At 48.4% G+C, this 13,959-nt stretch overlaps 1 protein-coding gene across 1 annotated transcript in view; it reads left to right on the forward strand.

Moving 5' to 3' along the window:
- The window catches only part of KIAA0319 (KIAA0319 ortholog), a 54,805-nt gene extending 42,929 nt beyond the window's left edge, over nucleotides 1–11,876 (forward strand). Inside the window, 6 exon segments of the mRNA XM_058732845.1 lie at nucleotides 1,874–2,030; nucleotides 3,709–3,817; nucleotides 6,209–6,299; nucleotides 8,553–8,644; nucleotides 11,028–11,213; nucleotides 11,781–11,876. Of these exon segments, the coding sequence (XP_058588828.1) occupies nucleotides 1,874–2,030; nucleotides 3,709–3,817; nucleotides 6,209–6,299; nucleotides 8,553–8,644; nucleotides 11,028–11,206 (628 nt within the window). The 3' untranslated portion in view covers nucleotides 11,207–11,213; nucleotides 11,781–11,876.
- Nucleotides 11,877–13,959: the final 2,083 nt, after the last annotated feature.

A 13,959-nucleotide genomic window follows, 5' to 3' on the forward strand; every position in this document is an offset into this window, starting at 1 on the left:
GGGTCAATCAACAAATGTAATAAACCGTATTAATAAAGGACAAAAACCATATGATCATCTTAGTAGGCACAGAAAAAAGCAGTTGACGAAATCCAACAGCCTTTCATGATAAAAACTTGTAGGTCGATTTTGGGTCCCCTCAAAAGACACATTTATGTCCTATCCTCTAGGGACCTGTGAGTGTGACCGTATTTCGAAATAGGGTTGTGGCAGATGGGATTAGTTGAGATGTCATATTGCTGTAGGGTGCCCTTAATCCAGTGTGACTGAGTGCTTATAAGAAGAGAAACAGAGACAGACACATGGGAAGGTCAGCATGTGATAACAGAGGCAGAGATTGGATTGATGCATCTATGAGCACGGAAAGCTGGCTGCCAGCGGCACCGGGAGTGAGAGAAAGGCCTGGAACATACTCTCCCCTGGAACCTTCAGAGAGAGGATGGCCCTGACTACACCTTGATGTTGAGCTTCTGGCCTCCAGAACTGCAAGAGAATAGATTTCTGTTATAAGTCACCGGGTTTGTGGTACTTTTTACAGCAACCTTGAAAACTAATACAGATTTGAAGAGAAATTTCTCCAAAGAAGACATACAAATGGCTGATAAGCACGTGAAAAGATGCTCAACATCATGAACTTATCGGGAAATGTGAGTCAACACCCCTTTGAGACATCACTTCACACCCACTAGGATAGCTGTAATCCAAAAGACCGACCATAACAAAGCGTTGGTGATTACGTGGAAAGAGCAGGACCCTCCGCATTGCTGATGGGAATAGAAAATGGTGCAGCCACCGTGGAAGACAGTGTAGCGGTACCTCAAAATGCTGGATGCAGCTACCATATGACCTGGCAATTCCGCTCCTGTGTGCCCAAGAGATGAGGTAAACGTATGTCCACGCAGAAACTTGCACGTGAACATGGACGGTAGCATTATTCATACAGCCAGAGTGGGTGCAACCTGAACGTCAGCAGTTGATGGATGCGTGAATTAAATGAGGTTTGTCCATACGGTAGACTATCATTCGAAAGTAGGAAGGAAGTGCCGATCGATGCTACAACCTGGGCAAACACTGAACACATCCTGCAAAGTGGAAGAAGCCAGACACAAAATGCCTCACGTGTATTTCATTCATAGCGAATGAATAGTCAAATCCAGAGAGACAGAAAGTAGATTAGTGGTTGTCAGGGGCTGGAGAGAGGAGGGAATGAAGAAGGACTTCTTAGATTTTTTTTTAATGTTTATTTTTGAAAGAGAGAAAGAGACAGAGCCCAAGCAGGGGAAGCGCAGAGAGGGAGGGAGACACAGAATCTGAAGCAGGGTCCAGGCTCCGAGCCATCAGCACAGAGCCCGATGCAGGGCTCGAACTCACAGAGTGTGAGATCATGACCTGAGCTGAAGTCCAAAGCTCAACCGACGGAGCCACCCAGGCGCCCCAACAGTGGCTTCTTAATGGGCGCAGTCTTTCTTCTTGAGGTGACAACAGTGTTCTGGAGTCAGATGGTGGCAGGGGATAGACCAGAAGCCATGAGTGATACACTTTAGAAGGTGACTTTCACAGTAAGTAAATTCTACCTCCGTGAAAGATAACAATGTCACCCTGTGCATGGGTGAGTCTGTTTGTACCCATATGCCTGTCACATTCCTTATGTAAAGGTCTGTCATCAGGTGACCCCGTGGCTCTGCCACTGAAGAGCCTTCATTTGTAAATGCAAACAGGTCAGTTCCTTGGCCCACAAGATGCGCCCCACGCCCCTGCCAGACGACGCAGCTGTGACAGTGCCCCTTCTCACAGGTCACATGGCCAGCGTGGACGTGTCCCGTCGGTCTCTGCCTGACCGCGTGGCTGTCCTCTCTCCTTGTCTCCTTGGCAGCACCACGACTGTGTTTTCTGTACAGACCGGGCCGCCGTCCACGGTTCTCGAAGCTGCCGATGTGGTGCAGGGTCTGCACAGACAGCTCCCCGAGGAGAAGGAGGATTTCTTGCTTTTCACAGTCTTGAGGGTTGACACAGCAGGTGCATTTTCCAGAGTCCCCGTGATGCAAATACTTGTCCGTTCAGAACTGTGCGGTGCTGGGCGAGACATGCGGTCAGATAAATGCAGCGAGATTCTCCCAGAAACATGAACAACTGCCCGTTGAGGTTAAAGCAACAGATTTCTTGGAGGAGAAGCGAGATCTGTTTCCGGTGTGACAGGACAGCGGTGAGGTCTCATAGTCTCTTTGGGCTGTGTGGGAACAAAGTCCAAAATTTATCTTCCTAATTAGAAATTAAATATTAAACCTAATTCCTCCAAGAATATCCCTACAGGATGATTCCTCTGGGGAGTATTCTAAAAGAATGACACTGGCCAGGCGTGGCTAAGTTTTGCTGCCACCGAAAGCAGCGTGGCGTGCGAGCATTTGCTCATGGGCATCCGGAGACTTGTTTTGCATGTATCTCTCCAGGGCATTTCCTCCAGCACATCTGCCAACTGCTCTCTGTCTCTGAGGAGCAAGGGCTCATGAGTCAGTTGTTAAAACTATACTCTAGACAATGGTCTTTGTCAGAAATGTCGTACTTAAGCCGTCAGAACAGTGTTAAGGACAGAGAAGCATTATGGACCGGAAAAGCTGCGTTCACATGGTTTTTTACCTTGGACATCGGGGTGGGGTGACGATGGTGTCCCATACGCCCCTGGAAGTGGGGGCACACGCTACGTGCCTTCCATTGTACCTCCTTGTCACAGTCCCTGGCTTCTGCCCTGTCCCAGCACCAGCCTGAATCACGGGTGTGGGTGCAAACGTGCTCTCTGTTCACGTTCTCTGTTACCTTAGGAGGAACATGACTCCCTCACGATGTGGGACATGACCCGTCCTCTAGCAGGTGCCGAGGACTGTGAGCGTTACAAGGGACACACGACGTCGCGTCATAACACTTAGCTTGTGTCAGAGACGTGTCTGTGCGCGGTTGACGTCCTCAGTGCTGACATGCACTGACTTAATTTTTTTAATAATCCCTTCTTTCTAACTACAAAAGGAATATCTATCTGTTGTAGGAAATTTAGAATATCCAGAAAGGCACACACACAAAAAAATTAAAACAATCCTCTAGATTCTAGAGCCTAGAATCCCCTGTCTCTAAACTTAACTTTTGTTAATATTCTGATGCATTTCCGTCCAGTTCTTCCATCTCCAGAAACCTGTGACACAATGAGGATAATTGGATAGATATTTCTAATCTGCTTTTAAACCTCAAACCGTACAATGACCATTTTCTCAGATTTTTTTATGATTCTCCCTCAGTAGGATATTTATGGCTGCGTGGTCCTGGATCCTGGATGTGGTCAACCCGTCCTGTGCTCATGGACTTTAAGGTTGACTTTAAATAATGCTGTAATCATAGGTAAGTTGTTGTGCACATCTCAGTTGTCTTCACTGGATGGATTCTTAGAATTTATCTTGCTTAGGCCAGAGGGTACTACGTCTCTGCTACATTTTTAAGGCTTTTGTTTCCTGGTACGTATTGGTTTTTTCTTTCCTTTCGTTTGCTTCCTGATGGGAGAGACTTCCTGGCACCCTCGCGGTACCGTAAGAGGCTCTCAAGTCAGCAGGATGCATCCCTGCAGGGCCTGTGCTAGTGAAAGTCCACAGGAGGAAGGAGCCGGGACCCCCTGCCCACCCTGGTAGCCTCAGCCACCAACCCCTCTTTGCACACTGCCTTCTGGAGTCCTCCGGCCACGGCCACTGTGACCCCGTCACAAAGCTCTGTGTGTGCTCTCCACTGTGGGTGGAGAGCCCGATGGAATGTTACCTCCGGGACAGGGAGAGCAACTGTGGTGAGTTCTGTGGGTGCAGCTGCGGGTGAGGGGCGCCGGGTCGTGCCGTTCGGGAATACCAGAAATGTGTGCCCCGCTTTGCGGCTGTAGAATTCACCCATTTCTCACCTGAAGCCGAGGAGTAGTGAGTTAAGATCCTCCCCACCTGCCACCAGAGCAGGTGTGCTTAGGCGTTTCCGGAAGACTTCCGATGGGGAAAGTCACTTTGGCAGAGCTGATTTCGCAAACGACCCCAGCTCGGCTGAGACACTTGCTTTGGGCCACACGGGCCATTTTCAGGTCACACCCGCCGTGGCTTGGGCTCCGCTGGCGTTCTGGTGAAGTATCTCCGAAGGACAGAATCTGGCCTTCTCTTCCTGGATGTCTGGCTGGGCAGGCACCCAAAATTGGAGCCACCTTCTTAGCTGGCCAGCCTGGTGCCCTCAGGTCTCCTCTGGGGAGGAAACTATGTTAATGGCAGTCGATTTCTCAGGGTAGTTCCGTTGCCTTGGAGATCCAGATGGACATATTTGGCAGAAAAATTTGAAAATAGTCAGCCCTTGGATCATTATTCCAAGGAGCAGGTATAACACTTAATGGAATTAAGCCTGTGTCTTTGGCCCCTTGGTTTCTCTGCTCCTGAATTGCCACGGCCGAGCTTTTTACACTGGCATTTGCAAGGATGTGGAAGGAATAGAGATCAGGTAGTTTCTGAGTTGCTGTCTGGCTCTCTGAAAAGTGTCTGCGTGTCACAGGCAGCCCCACAGATATGTTATTTGCTTTAGGAAAACCAAGTCAGACCTACTTTGGGGGGAGGGTTGTTTTTCTTGTGCCTGTGGCGTGACTATTTTGACACGCCGTACCTAGGTGTCTGTGGCACTTTTTTTTTTTAATGTTTATTTTTGAGAGGGAGAGACAGAACACGAGCAGGGGAGGGACACAGAGGGAGACACAGAATCTGAGCAGGCTCCAGGCTCTGAGCTGTCAGCACAGAGCCCGACACGGGGCTTGAACTCACGAACCATGAGATCATGACCTGGGCTGAAGTCGGACGCTTAACCGACTGAGCCACCCAGACGCCCAATGTGGCATTATTTGCCGGGGTCCAGCCCTAGCAGGTCCAGGGGTTCCCGAAGGATGAACGGCGTCACAGAAAATAACAAATGGACATAGACAACAGCAGTGGGTTCGACTGGCCGCTTTATTGTGGCAAACGTGGCATTATGTTGGTTAGCAATTTCCTTGTAGCTGCGTCATCTGTGTTTCTCGGCGTTACCTAATTCTAAAAACATTCCTTTGTGTAATCACCCACTAAGGAACAATATCTATTTTCTTGTAACGTTCCCTTGTGCCCTTTTGCTTATTGATTAATTTCTTCATATTATTTTCATTATGTATCTACATTTGTCTATAAAGCATTTGCTTTGCTATTTTCATGAAAGGTCATCTAGCTCTCAACACCTCAAGTGGAACATTTACAGCGACATGACTTCTTAATTGTTCCTTTGAACCATTTGCTGTATAAGGAACAAAGGTATTCGCTTTGGTCTGGGGTGCAGGGAGGGAGCCAAGAGGGCCCTGGGAACCCATGCTTAATGCATTCCCAGAGAAACAATGTATGCCTAGGAACTAATGAACCATTCTGTACCTTAACCCACCAGGTCCAGTTATCATCTGGAATGCCTCCTGGGGGCCAAGCGGGCCTAGGGGTTGGAGTAACTTGTATCCATAGATACGTTCCTTTGTTGCCGGAGTGGGGATTTCGAACCCATTTGTCCCCCTCCTTGGCTGGGAAATATATGGGCCCATCCTTCCTTTAGGTAGAGAAGTCTTTATAGGGGGTGGCAAGGGCTGGATGTGGGGTCGCACAATTTCCCCGCGGACAGTTTCTTTCCCCAATGGTTCTTTTCCTGGAGAGCCCGTCATGGGCAATTCCCCAACTGACAATTCCCCAGGTACTTTCATTGGTAGGTGGGCTGCCCTGACCAACGCTAAGGTCAAATTACATAAAAGCGGGAGCACGAGAAGCTTCACTTGTACTTGTGGGCCACCCTGCAGTCCCCATCCGTCCACTGCCCGGGCCCTGCCATCAGGCTGGTTCGATAGCTCGGCTTCCGGCAATTACTTCTTAATTCATTTGTTTTTTTTTCAGATAATTCTGACCTTAAGTCAGCATGAAATACGTTCCATGAGGTCCCCGAAGCGATTGGACGAAAGTAGGGTGCTTTCATGTTATTCTTGATTTGTATTTGACCTTGCTCATGCCCTGCCACTGGCTCCATGAGGTGTAATCACAGGCCACAGATGGCCTGTGCCTGTAAGAACTCAGAAACATTCTTTGTGAATCACTGAGAGAACATTGTTCTGAGAGTCGTACGTAACCACGTCCACTCTGGGTTTCTTGTTTTTCAGAGTGGAGTATAGTCTCCGTAACCTCCGTGGTTCTCACCCTTCTGACACTAACAGGGGGCTTGTCCTGGCTTTGTATCTTCTGCTGCAAGAGGTACCTGGGCTGCTTGTCTGTGTATTTACCTGAAATCAAGACACCTCATCAAACGGGACTTGATAGCTGGAGTCGCTTTTGCTGGGCTTTGTTCAGCTGCTGACCCATACGATAGCCGCATTTTTTATGGGACAAACTAGACTTTAAAAGTCCTTTATAGGAGTGCCTGACTGGCTCAGTTGGTGGAATGTGCAACTCTTGAGCTCAGGGTCGTGAGTTCAAGCCCCACATTGGGTGTGGAGACTACTTAGAAAAAATCCTTTATGAGGCGCTGCCCCGCACAAGGCGTATGTGCCCAGATAAATGGAATAATGGCAGAGGCAGCTTCTTATTTCCTAGAAGGTTCAGCAATTCTGTATCCAATCTCATGTTGCTTGGTGTCGTCTCACATGGTGTGCATTCTAACACTCCCGGAGCAGCCTGACTGATCAGCCAGCCCTCAGGAGAGTTAGGGGTTCTAGAACACTCAAGCAAATTTAGATTTTGATTCTTTTGTGTGAAGCAACAGTAGAATCTATCTGAGTTCTATTTAATAGATGCCAAACTTTCATCAAGGCGATGTGATCACTAAAGAGAAGCTTTACTTCAGGTTTTTCTTTCTTTTTCCATGGAGCTGACCACTGAGAAGGCGGTGAGCTACCTCATTGACTGAATCTTCCAGAACTCTGTGCCCAGCCCTGTGTGAGGGGATCTGTAGAGACAGTGATTAACCAAGTCCTTAGAAGACAGTGTGGGATGACCCAACTTCCTATACGAAACACTAAATGCTCTCCAAGGGAGGTATGATTTTAAAAAAATGTATCATAAATAATAGTTACTTTTTGAAACCACTTCCATTATCTTGGTTTTATTTGTGATTACTTTCCCAAAGGTGAGGCTGGTGAAAGGGGGTGGGGTGGGTACAGGTATTCAGAGGCCTCAATCCCATAGTAAAACTTCTCTGAAAGTTTTAAAAAATACAAATTCTGCAGTTTTGTGACATATCAAGCAGATACGGTCATGATAAAGTGGTTGACTGTGACCATTTATTAAGTATCTGCCATTGTGATGAGTGGTTCTGAGTGCTTTACATACATTTCCCAATCCTCCCACCAACTTTATAAAAAGGGACTGTTTTTACTCCCATTTTACAGGTGGGAACATGGAGTCAGGACGCAATCAAATTATCTCAGAGTTGCCCAGCTAGCAAGCACTAAATCAAGGATTAGAGGCCCAAGGTCTTGGTCACCAACCAATCAAAAAAGCTGATTCAGTGCCATGAAACTGTTCTCAGCACACCTTCCCATGGCTTTGAAGTGTACTTTCAAAGAACCCCTGCAGCTTAGGATGACGCACACCCAGTGGTTTTCATGCCTTGTGAAAAAATGAAAAACCGGGTTATTGCTAATTAGTTTTGGGGGATCTGTTGTATTTCTGGTTTTTTTGTTTGTTTGCTTTTCATTTTGTTTTCTGGTTGCTAGTTTATGTTGCCTTTTCGTTCTACATTTTGGACATTCCAGGCTAGTATAGGTTCAGGGGAAAACATGTGCACCTAGGCTTTTCTTTCTTTCTTTCTTTCTTTCTTTCTTTCTTTCTTTCTTTCTTTCTTTCTTTCTTTCTTTCTCTCTCTCTCTCTCTCTCTCTTTCTTTCTCTTTCTTCTTCCTTCCTTCCTTTCTTTTTCTTTCTTTTTCTCTTTCTTTTTTTCTTTCTCTTTCTTTTCTTTCTTTCTTTCTTTCTTTCTTTCTTTCTTTCTTTCTTTCTTTCTTTCTTTCTTTTTTTTTTTTTTTAAAGTTTATTTATTCTGAGAGAGAGTAGGGAGGGCAGAGAGAGAGGGAAAGGGAGAGTCTCAAGTAGGCTCCGAACTGTCAGCCTAATCTAGGAGGCTTGAACTGAGGAACCCCTTGAGATCATGACCTGAACCCAGATCAAGAGTCGGACGCTTAATTGACTGAGCCACTCAGACGCCCCTCCAGGTTTTTCTGAGTGAAGAATTACGAAGAAAAGCTTGTTGTGCAAACACACAGGTGCTGAGGATTCCTACCAGGGGCCTGGCCCGAGGCTCAGCCGGGAGCCTGCAGTCACGTGGGTGCTGGTGGCTGTCCTGCTCCTATGTTTCCCCAAGATGCACGGCGCACTTGAGTCCGCTGAACCCAGACCTGGCCATGTGTGCACATCATTCGTACAAGTGCGGACTCTTCATTCCTCCACGTGTTTGAGTTCCTGGTTCCCAGTTCCCTGAGAATCTGACCTGAGCTTTTCCCTCTTCCTCGCAGATGAGAGAGGACCGAAATAAGGAAGAACACCAGGTACACCATCCTGGATAACATGGATGACCAGGACAGAATGGAGCTGAGGCCCAAAAACGGTAAGGCAGGCTCCAGGCGGGCACCGTGAAATCATCAGATCCAGACGTTTGCCTGAGAGTTACCTTGAGGAAGGGGGGAGAAGCAGGCTGGGGCCAGCACTCTACTTGGGAAGGAAGGCTGAGTCTGGGCTTCGCCCACACCAATCCCGAGGGTCTGTGACCGGGAGGCGTGTTGTGTTCTGAGTTGCACGAAAGTGTGGTGAAGTGCTCTGAGGCCTTAACCCGTGAGGGACGTGAAGTGCCTGGTACCAGCTGGGCTCCTGCCCGGGGACTGCAGGCAGAGACTGCTCCTCAAACACATGTCCCGACAGGTTTTTCCTCCTCGCGCTGGGGGCGTGGGGCATGGGACGCCGTTGCCCGCCAACTCATCTCCCACACGCTGTGCCTGCCCGTCTGCTCCCTGAGAAACACAGCAGAATAACACGTGGGCTTCAGCGTCAGGCATTTCTGTTAGTGGTTAGCCAGATACGGACGAACACGAAGCTTTCCCAGAAAGTGGACTTTCTTCACAAAGTGAACAGACCCCTGTGCTTAGAACGCCTCACCCCAGTTAGCTTTCTGATTCCCCTGCATTAACTCCTAGAGACTCAGTAACCCTTCTCTGGCCCCCCGAGGCTGCTTAGCACGGATTTTGTCATAACTACATTCCTACAGAGGGACATAATCACTTTCAAAGTCGCGAGGTGCAAAACGCCCATGATGAATTTTGAGTGCTTACCCTGCGGCCCAGAAGGTGGGGGAACAAAGCCCAGTGCCCCTCTTTATAGGCGCTGACAGCCCAGAGAGGGTGACCGTGTCAGAGCACAAGACCTACCAAAGCACGGACGATGCCCCAGAAAGACTGACGGCCTACAGAGGGTGGTTAGCGACTTTGGGGGGCAGGCTTCATGGGCAGTATAGACGATTGCACACGCAGTACGTGTGTGTGCTCACCATTTACATCACGTCATTTATTAGAAGGCAGCTTTGTACCTAAGAGCGCAGAGTGCTTTCCACTTGGATTATCTCACCCACCCTGCTTCTGACGTGCACCTGTCCTTCTGACATCCCCATTTCTATTCAGAGAACCCCCATGCTTGTTATTACCAGGCTCTGAGCCCCAGTTGCTGGTGCTTGGTCAGGAGTGCCTTGTTCCCGTGCCACCCACCCTCTTGCCTAGTCTCTCGTCCCTCCGCCCACAGCGTCGTTACCGCCCTGCAGACCTTCTAGCCTCCCCTCTGGACTAAGAGCACTAATGGTAATCATGAATTTCCTCTGTACTGCACCCTGTTCAGGCACATCACCCATTTAATTTCTCCCATTTAATATCACAATAGCTCTGTGATGGATGTACTATGATTATCCCCACTTCACAGAAGACGAAACTGAGACACAGAAAAATTTAGCCACCTGCCTAACAGAGCTGGCGAGTGCCCGTGGTGGGTTGGGCCAGGCCGTCTGCTTCTCCCAGTATTCCTGGGGCCTGTCTGCACACCCCATGCCTCCCTTGTCCTCCTGTCCAAAGCCCCTACTCCCCTCATTGCATCCTTTGTGAAATATCACCGAAGCAACACCAGTGCATGCTTACCTCTTACTGCTGCGTGTAAGATTTATTTTTAAAACTTCCTTACCTGTTTTGAACCATCTTCTCATGAGTCTTTGTCTTAAACCCTTATCTAGACACTATAAACTCTCTGAGAGCAGGGATCAGATCTTATACCAGTTCTGTTTCTTATTTTGACCCCAGCAGTCACATATTCTACCAAAAATATTCGATTGAACCAAAGAGCAAAATCATGAGAGTTTTCATTGAGTGCTTACCAAATACTAAATACTGGGCAGCAACTTCACACGTACTGTTTCATTAATCCTCACCATAAACCTGTGGAGCAGGGGTGCCTGGGTGGCTCAGTCGGTTGAGCATCCGACTTCGGCTCAGGTCATGATCTCGAGGTTCGTGAGTTCGAGCCCTACATCGGGTTCTGTGCTGCCAGCCCAGAGCCTGGATCCTGTTTCGGATTATGTGTCTCCCTCTCTCTCTGCCCGTCCCTCGCTCACACTCTGTCTCTCTCTGTCTCAAAAGTAAATAAACATTAAAAAAAAAAACCCCGTGGAGTAGATGCTTTGTGGTCTCCCAGGTTTTAATGGAGAAGGAGACTGAAAGCCCAGAGAGGTTAGGCATCTTGTCCAGCATCACAGCTGGTAAGTGTCACAGCTTGGGCTCAAGCTCAGGTGTGACACAGCCCATGTCGATGCTCACTAGGAACCCCAACCCGTGCTGTGTTGTGAGTGATGCTCTGAAGGTGCAGAGAGCACAGCTGGGTACGTGGGACCTACAGCCGGAATGACAGCTGAGAGTGGAAAGGCCATTTCCCCCAAGATGTGTCTGTCTGCTGCTCCCCAGGTATCAAACACCAAAGCACGGAGCACAACTCCAGCCTGATGGTGTCCGAGTCTGAGTTTGACAGTGATCGGGACACAATCTTCAGCTGAGAACGGATGGAGAGAGGGGATCCAAAAGGCTCTATGAATGGTTCTGTCAGAAACGGGGCTTCCTTCAGCTATGGCTCCGAGGACAGATGACGGAGCGGTTGTAAACCCGAAGGCCCCGCACAGGAACCCTGTAATCCAGGACCAGTCAGTGGGAGTTCAAACACAGAACTAACTCTTGTTAGAATTGTGCATCAGTGTCCTTTCACACTGGGCTGGATGTGTGCCCCTAAATTTAAAAGATTGGTTTTCTTGGGGTGTTTGAGACACGAAACAAAACAGAAACATTGCTCTTTTTTTTTTTTTTAATTTTTTTTAACGTTTATTTATTTTTGAGACAGAGAGAGACAGAGCATGAACGGGGGAGGGTCAGAGAGAGGGGAACACAGAATCTGAAACAGGCTCCAGGCTCTGAGCTGTCAGCACAGAGCCCGACATGGGGCTCGAACCCACGGACCGCGAGATCGTGACCTGAGCTGAAGTCGGCCGATTAACTGACTGAGCCACCCAGGTGCCCCGAAACATTGCTCTTTTAACAAAGATGCTTGTTAATAGGGATAAAGGTTGGGTAAGATACTAGGTATATACTTAAAAGAGTTTGTGTTTTGTAGCTGGCACAGTATTTATATTACCCATGTTAAAGATTAACACCTGTTTCTATCTGCAGACCCTTAGATAACGTCAAACACGGATTAAAGAGGGCTGATTTCTCTTAGGAGCTGTGATGGCCTTTCAAGACGACGTTCGGAACATGCTTTCTCTGGTAGGACCCATACAGTCAGATGGCTGTCTATATTAAAGTGGTTCCTCTGAGATGTGGGTTGTCTTCTATGTAGCCAGCTTTCTGTGTTCTCTGTGGACAGCAGGTCCTAGAAATCTGTAAGCTAAGTAAGAATCGTTATTATGAGGTCCAGAGGAGATAGAAAGGGGAGTGGGGAGAAATGACCAGTAGGTTGAAAGTTGAAGGTAGCATGTTAACATTCCTGGCCTTTTCTTTCTCCTAGAAAAACAAACAACACTGAAGCCTCTCTTAGCCCCAGTTTCCATTAAACATGATAAAAGTGTTGATTAACTCATGGAACATTTGTTGAGTGTGTACATAAGCCATGCATTTGGAGGGCCATAGATAGTGATAATGACTCAGCAACTTTGTATATATTCCCAAACTCTGAAATACAGTCAGTCTTAATTAGGATGCTATGGCTATGATAATTGGCCCCTACAGATACTTTCCATAATAACGGATTGATATAGACATTCGCTTCATACGTTTAAAAAATGTATTTATGTCTACAAAGTATATTTAGAAAAAGTGGTTTACTTTTTCTACCAAATAAATCTTTTAAAATATATGGGAAAAAAAAACCCTCAAGCCATCCCCAACTGCAGACCACCCCAGGGCAGTGAACTAGAGTGAACTGTAGCCTGAGAAGCTGGTTGGTTCGTGCTTGTTCTCCATCCATAGTCTTGAGGCTGGTGCCCTTGGCATTCTTTGGGAAGATTAGAAGAGAGGTGAGATCCATCACAGCACAGAGCACCAATGTCATGGCCTTGGGTGTGAATGCACGCATCTAAATAATATCCTGATGTACAAGTTTCTGTAAAACTACGATTAAACCACCAGGTTTAAACCATCAGGGTGGCAACAAGTGAGAAAAGGTCCCATGGGTCTTTGAAACAAATTTAAGCTTTCAAGATGCTTTTGTTTTCTCTGGTAATAGTCATCCTTATGAGATCATCTTGTTTTTAATTACTGTATTTTATGGGGAACGGCACAACTAAAAAGTTTAAGGCTATAATTTTATTTGAAAAAATAATTTCTTTGCCTTATGCTTCCACTTTCTGTGTTACTAGCCACACCCTGTGATGTTGGAAGGAAGCTGTGATGTTTTTTACACCGATCTTTATCTTCGTTAATGTGTGCCATAACCTCGTGAACAGAGTTGCATAATTTTGTGCACGACCAGAAATTTCTGGCACCGGGGAATGAAGCCCAAATAGGAGGTGGGGGGAGAGGGCAGGGGTGAAAAAGGAAGCGCACATTTGCTAAAACCTTTGTGTGCATAATGCGTGTGTTGTGTACTCCCAACCGGTCCTGACTGACAGTCCACCTTGGAAGGACCACAGCCCCAAAGTGGTAGATCCGGGAACCGAATGTGAAAATTTTAAGCTGTAAAGCCCATCTTTCCTCCCACCTCCCTCACTACCCAAAGACCTCCCACCCTCAACTGTTAGGAGGGCAACTTTTCGGTGGCCTTTTCGGACCATCTGTTCCTGGGATGCAAAGGAATTTCTTCGGGTGGTGAGGACACAAGACAGAAGCCTCCTTCGTCTCTCGCCCTGGGTCGGTCACACCTGCGCCACGGCTCTGGGTTTCAAAGTTGCTTCCGCCGCCCCTGGTCTGTGCCTGACCTCCTCTGCCTCCCTTCCACCACGGGGGACCCTGATGGCAGGTGCATCGGAGGCCCGGCAGGGCGGCGTTCGGGGCGCGGGAGCGCTGCGCGTCCCCAATGGAGGGAACGCTCCCCGGCAGCTGCGATGGAGAAGCCGGCCAGCGAGACCGTCACCGCTGGCTTCCAGTCCGTGGAGGAGGACGTGAGCTCCGCATTACGGGGCCAGTGGTGTCTGTGACTGAAGAAGGCGGAGAGCGGTCTCCGGAGCCCGCCCCAACTTCACACACCCACTTCCAGGCCCTTCACGGAACAATGCGCGCAGCCGCAGACCCCCCCCCCCCCCCCCCCCCCCCCGCGGGAGGAACTGCAAGTTCAGCTCTGCCCCCGCCCCCGCTGTGAGTTCCCCCGGGGCACCCTGCGGGGGGGGGGGGGGCGGGGCTGGTCCCTCGTGAG

This window comes from Neofelis nebulosa, chromosome 6, assembly GCF_028018385.1.
Source record: "Neofelis nebulosa isolate mNeoNeb1 chromosome 6, mNeoNeb1.pri, whole genome shotgun sequence".
NCBI lineage: Eukaryota > Metazoa > Chordata > Mammalia > Carnivora > Felidae > Neofelis > Neofelis nebulosa.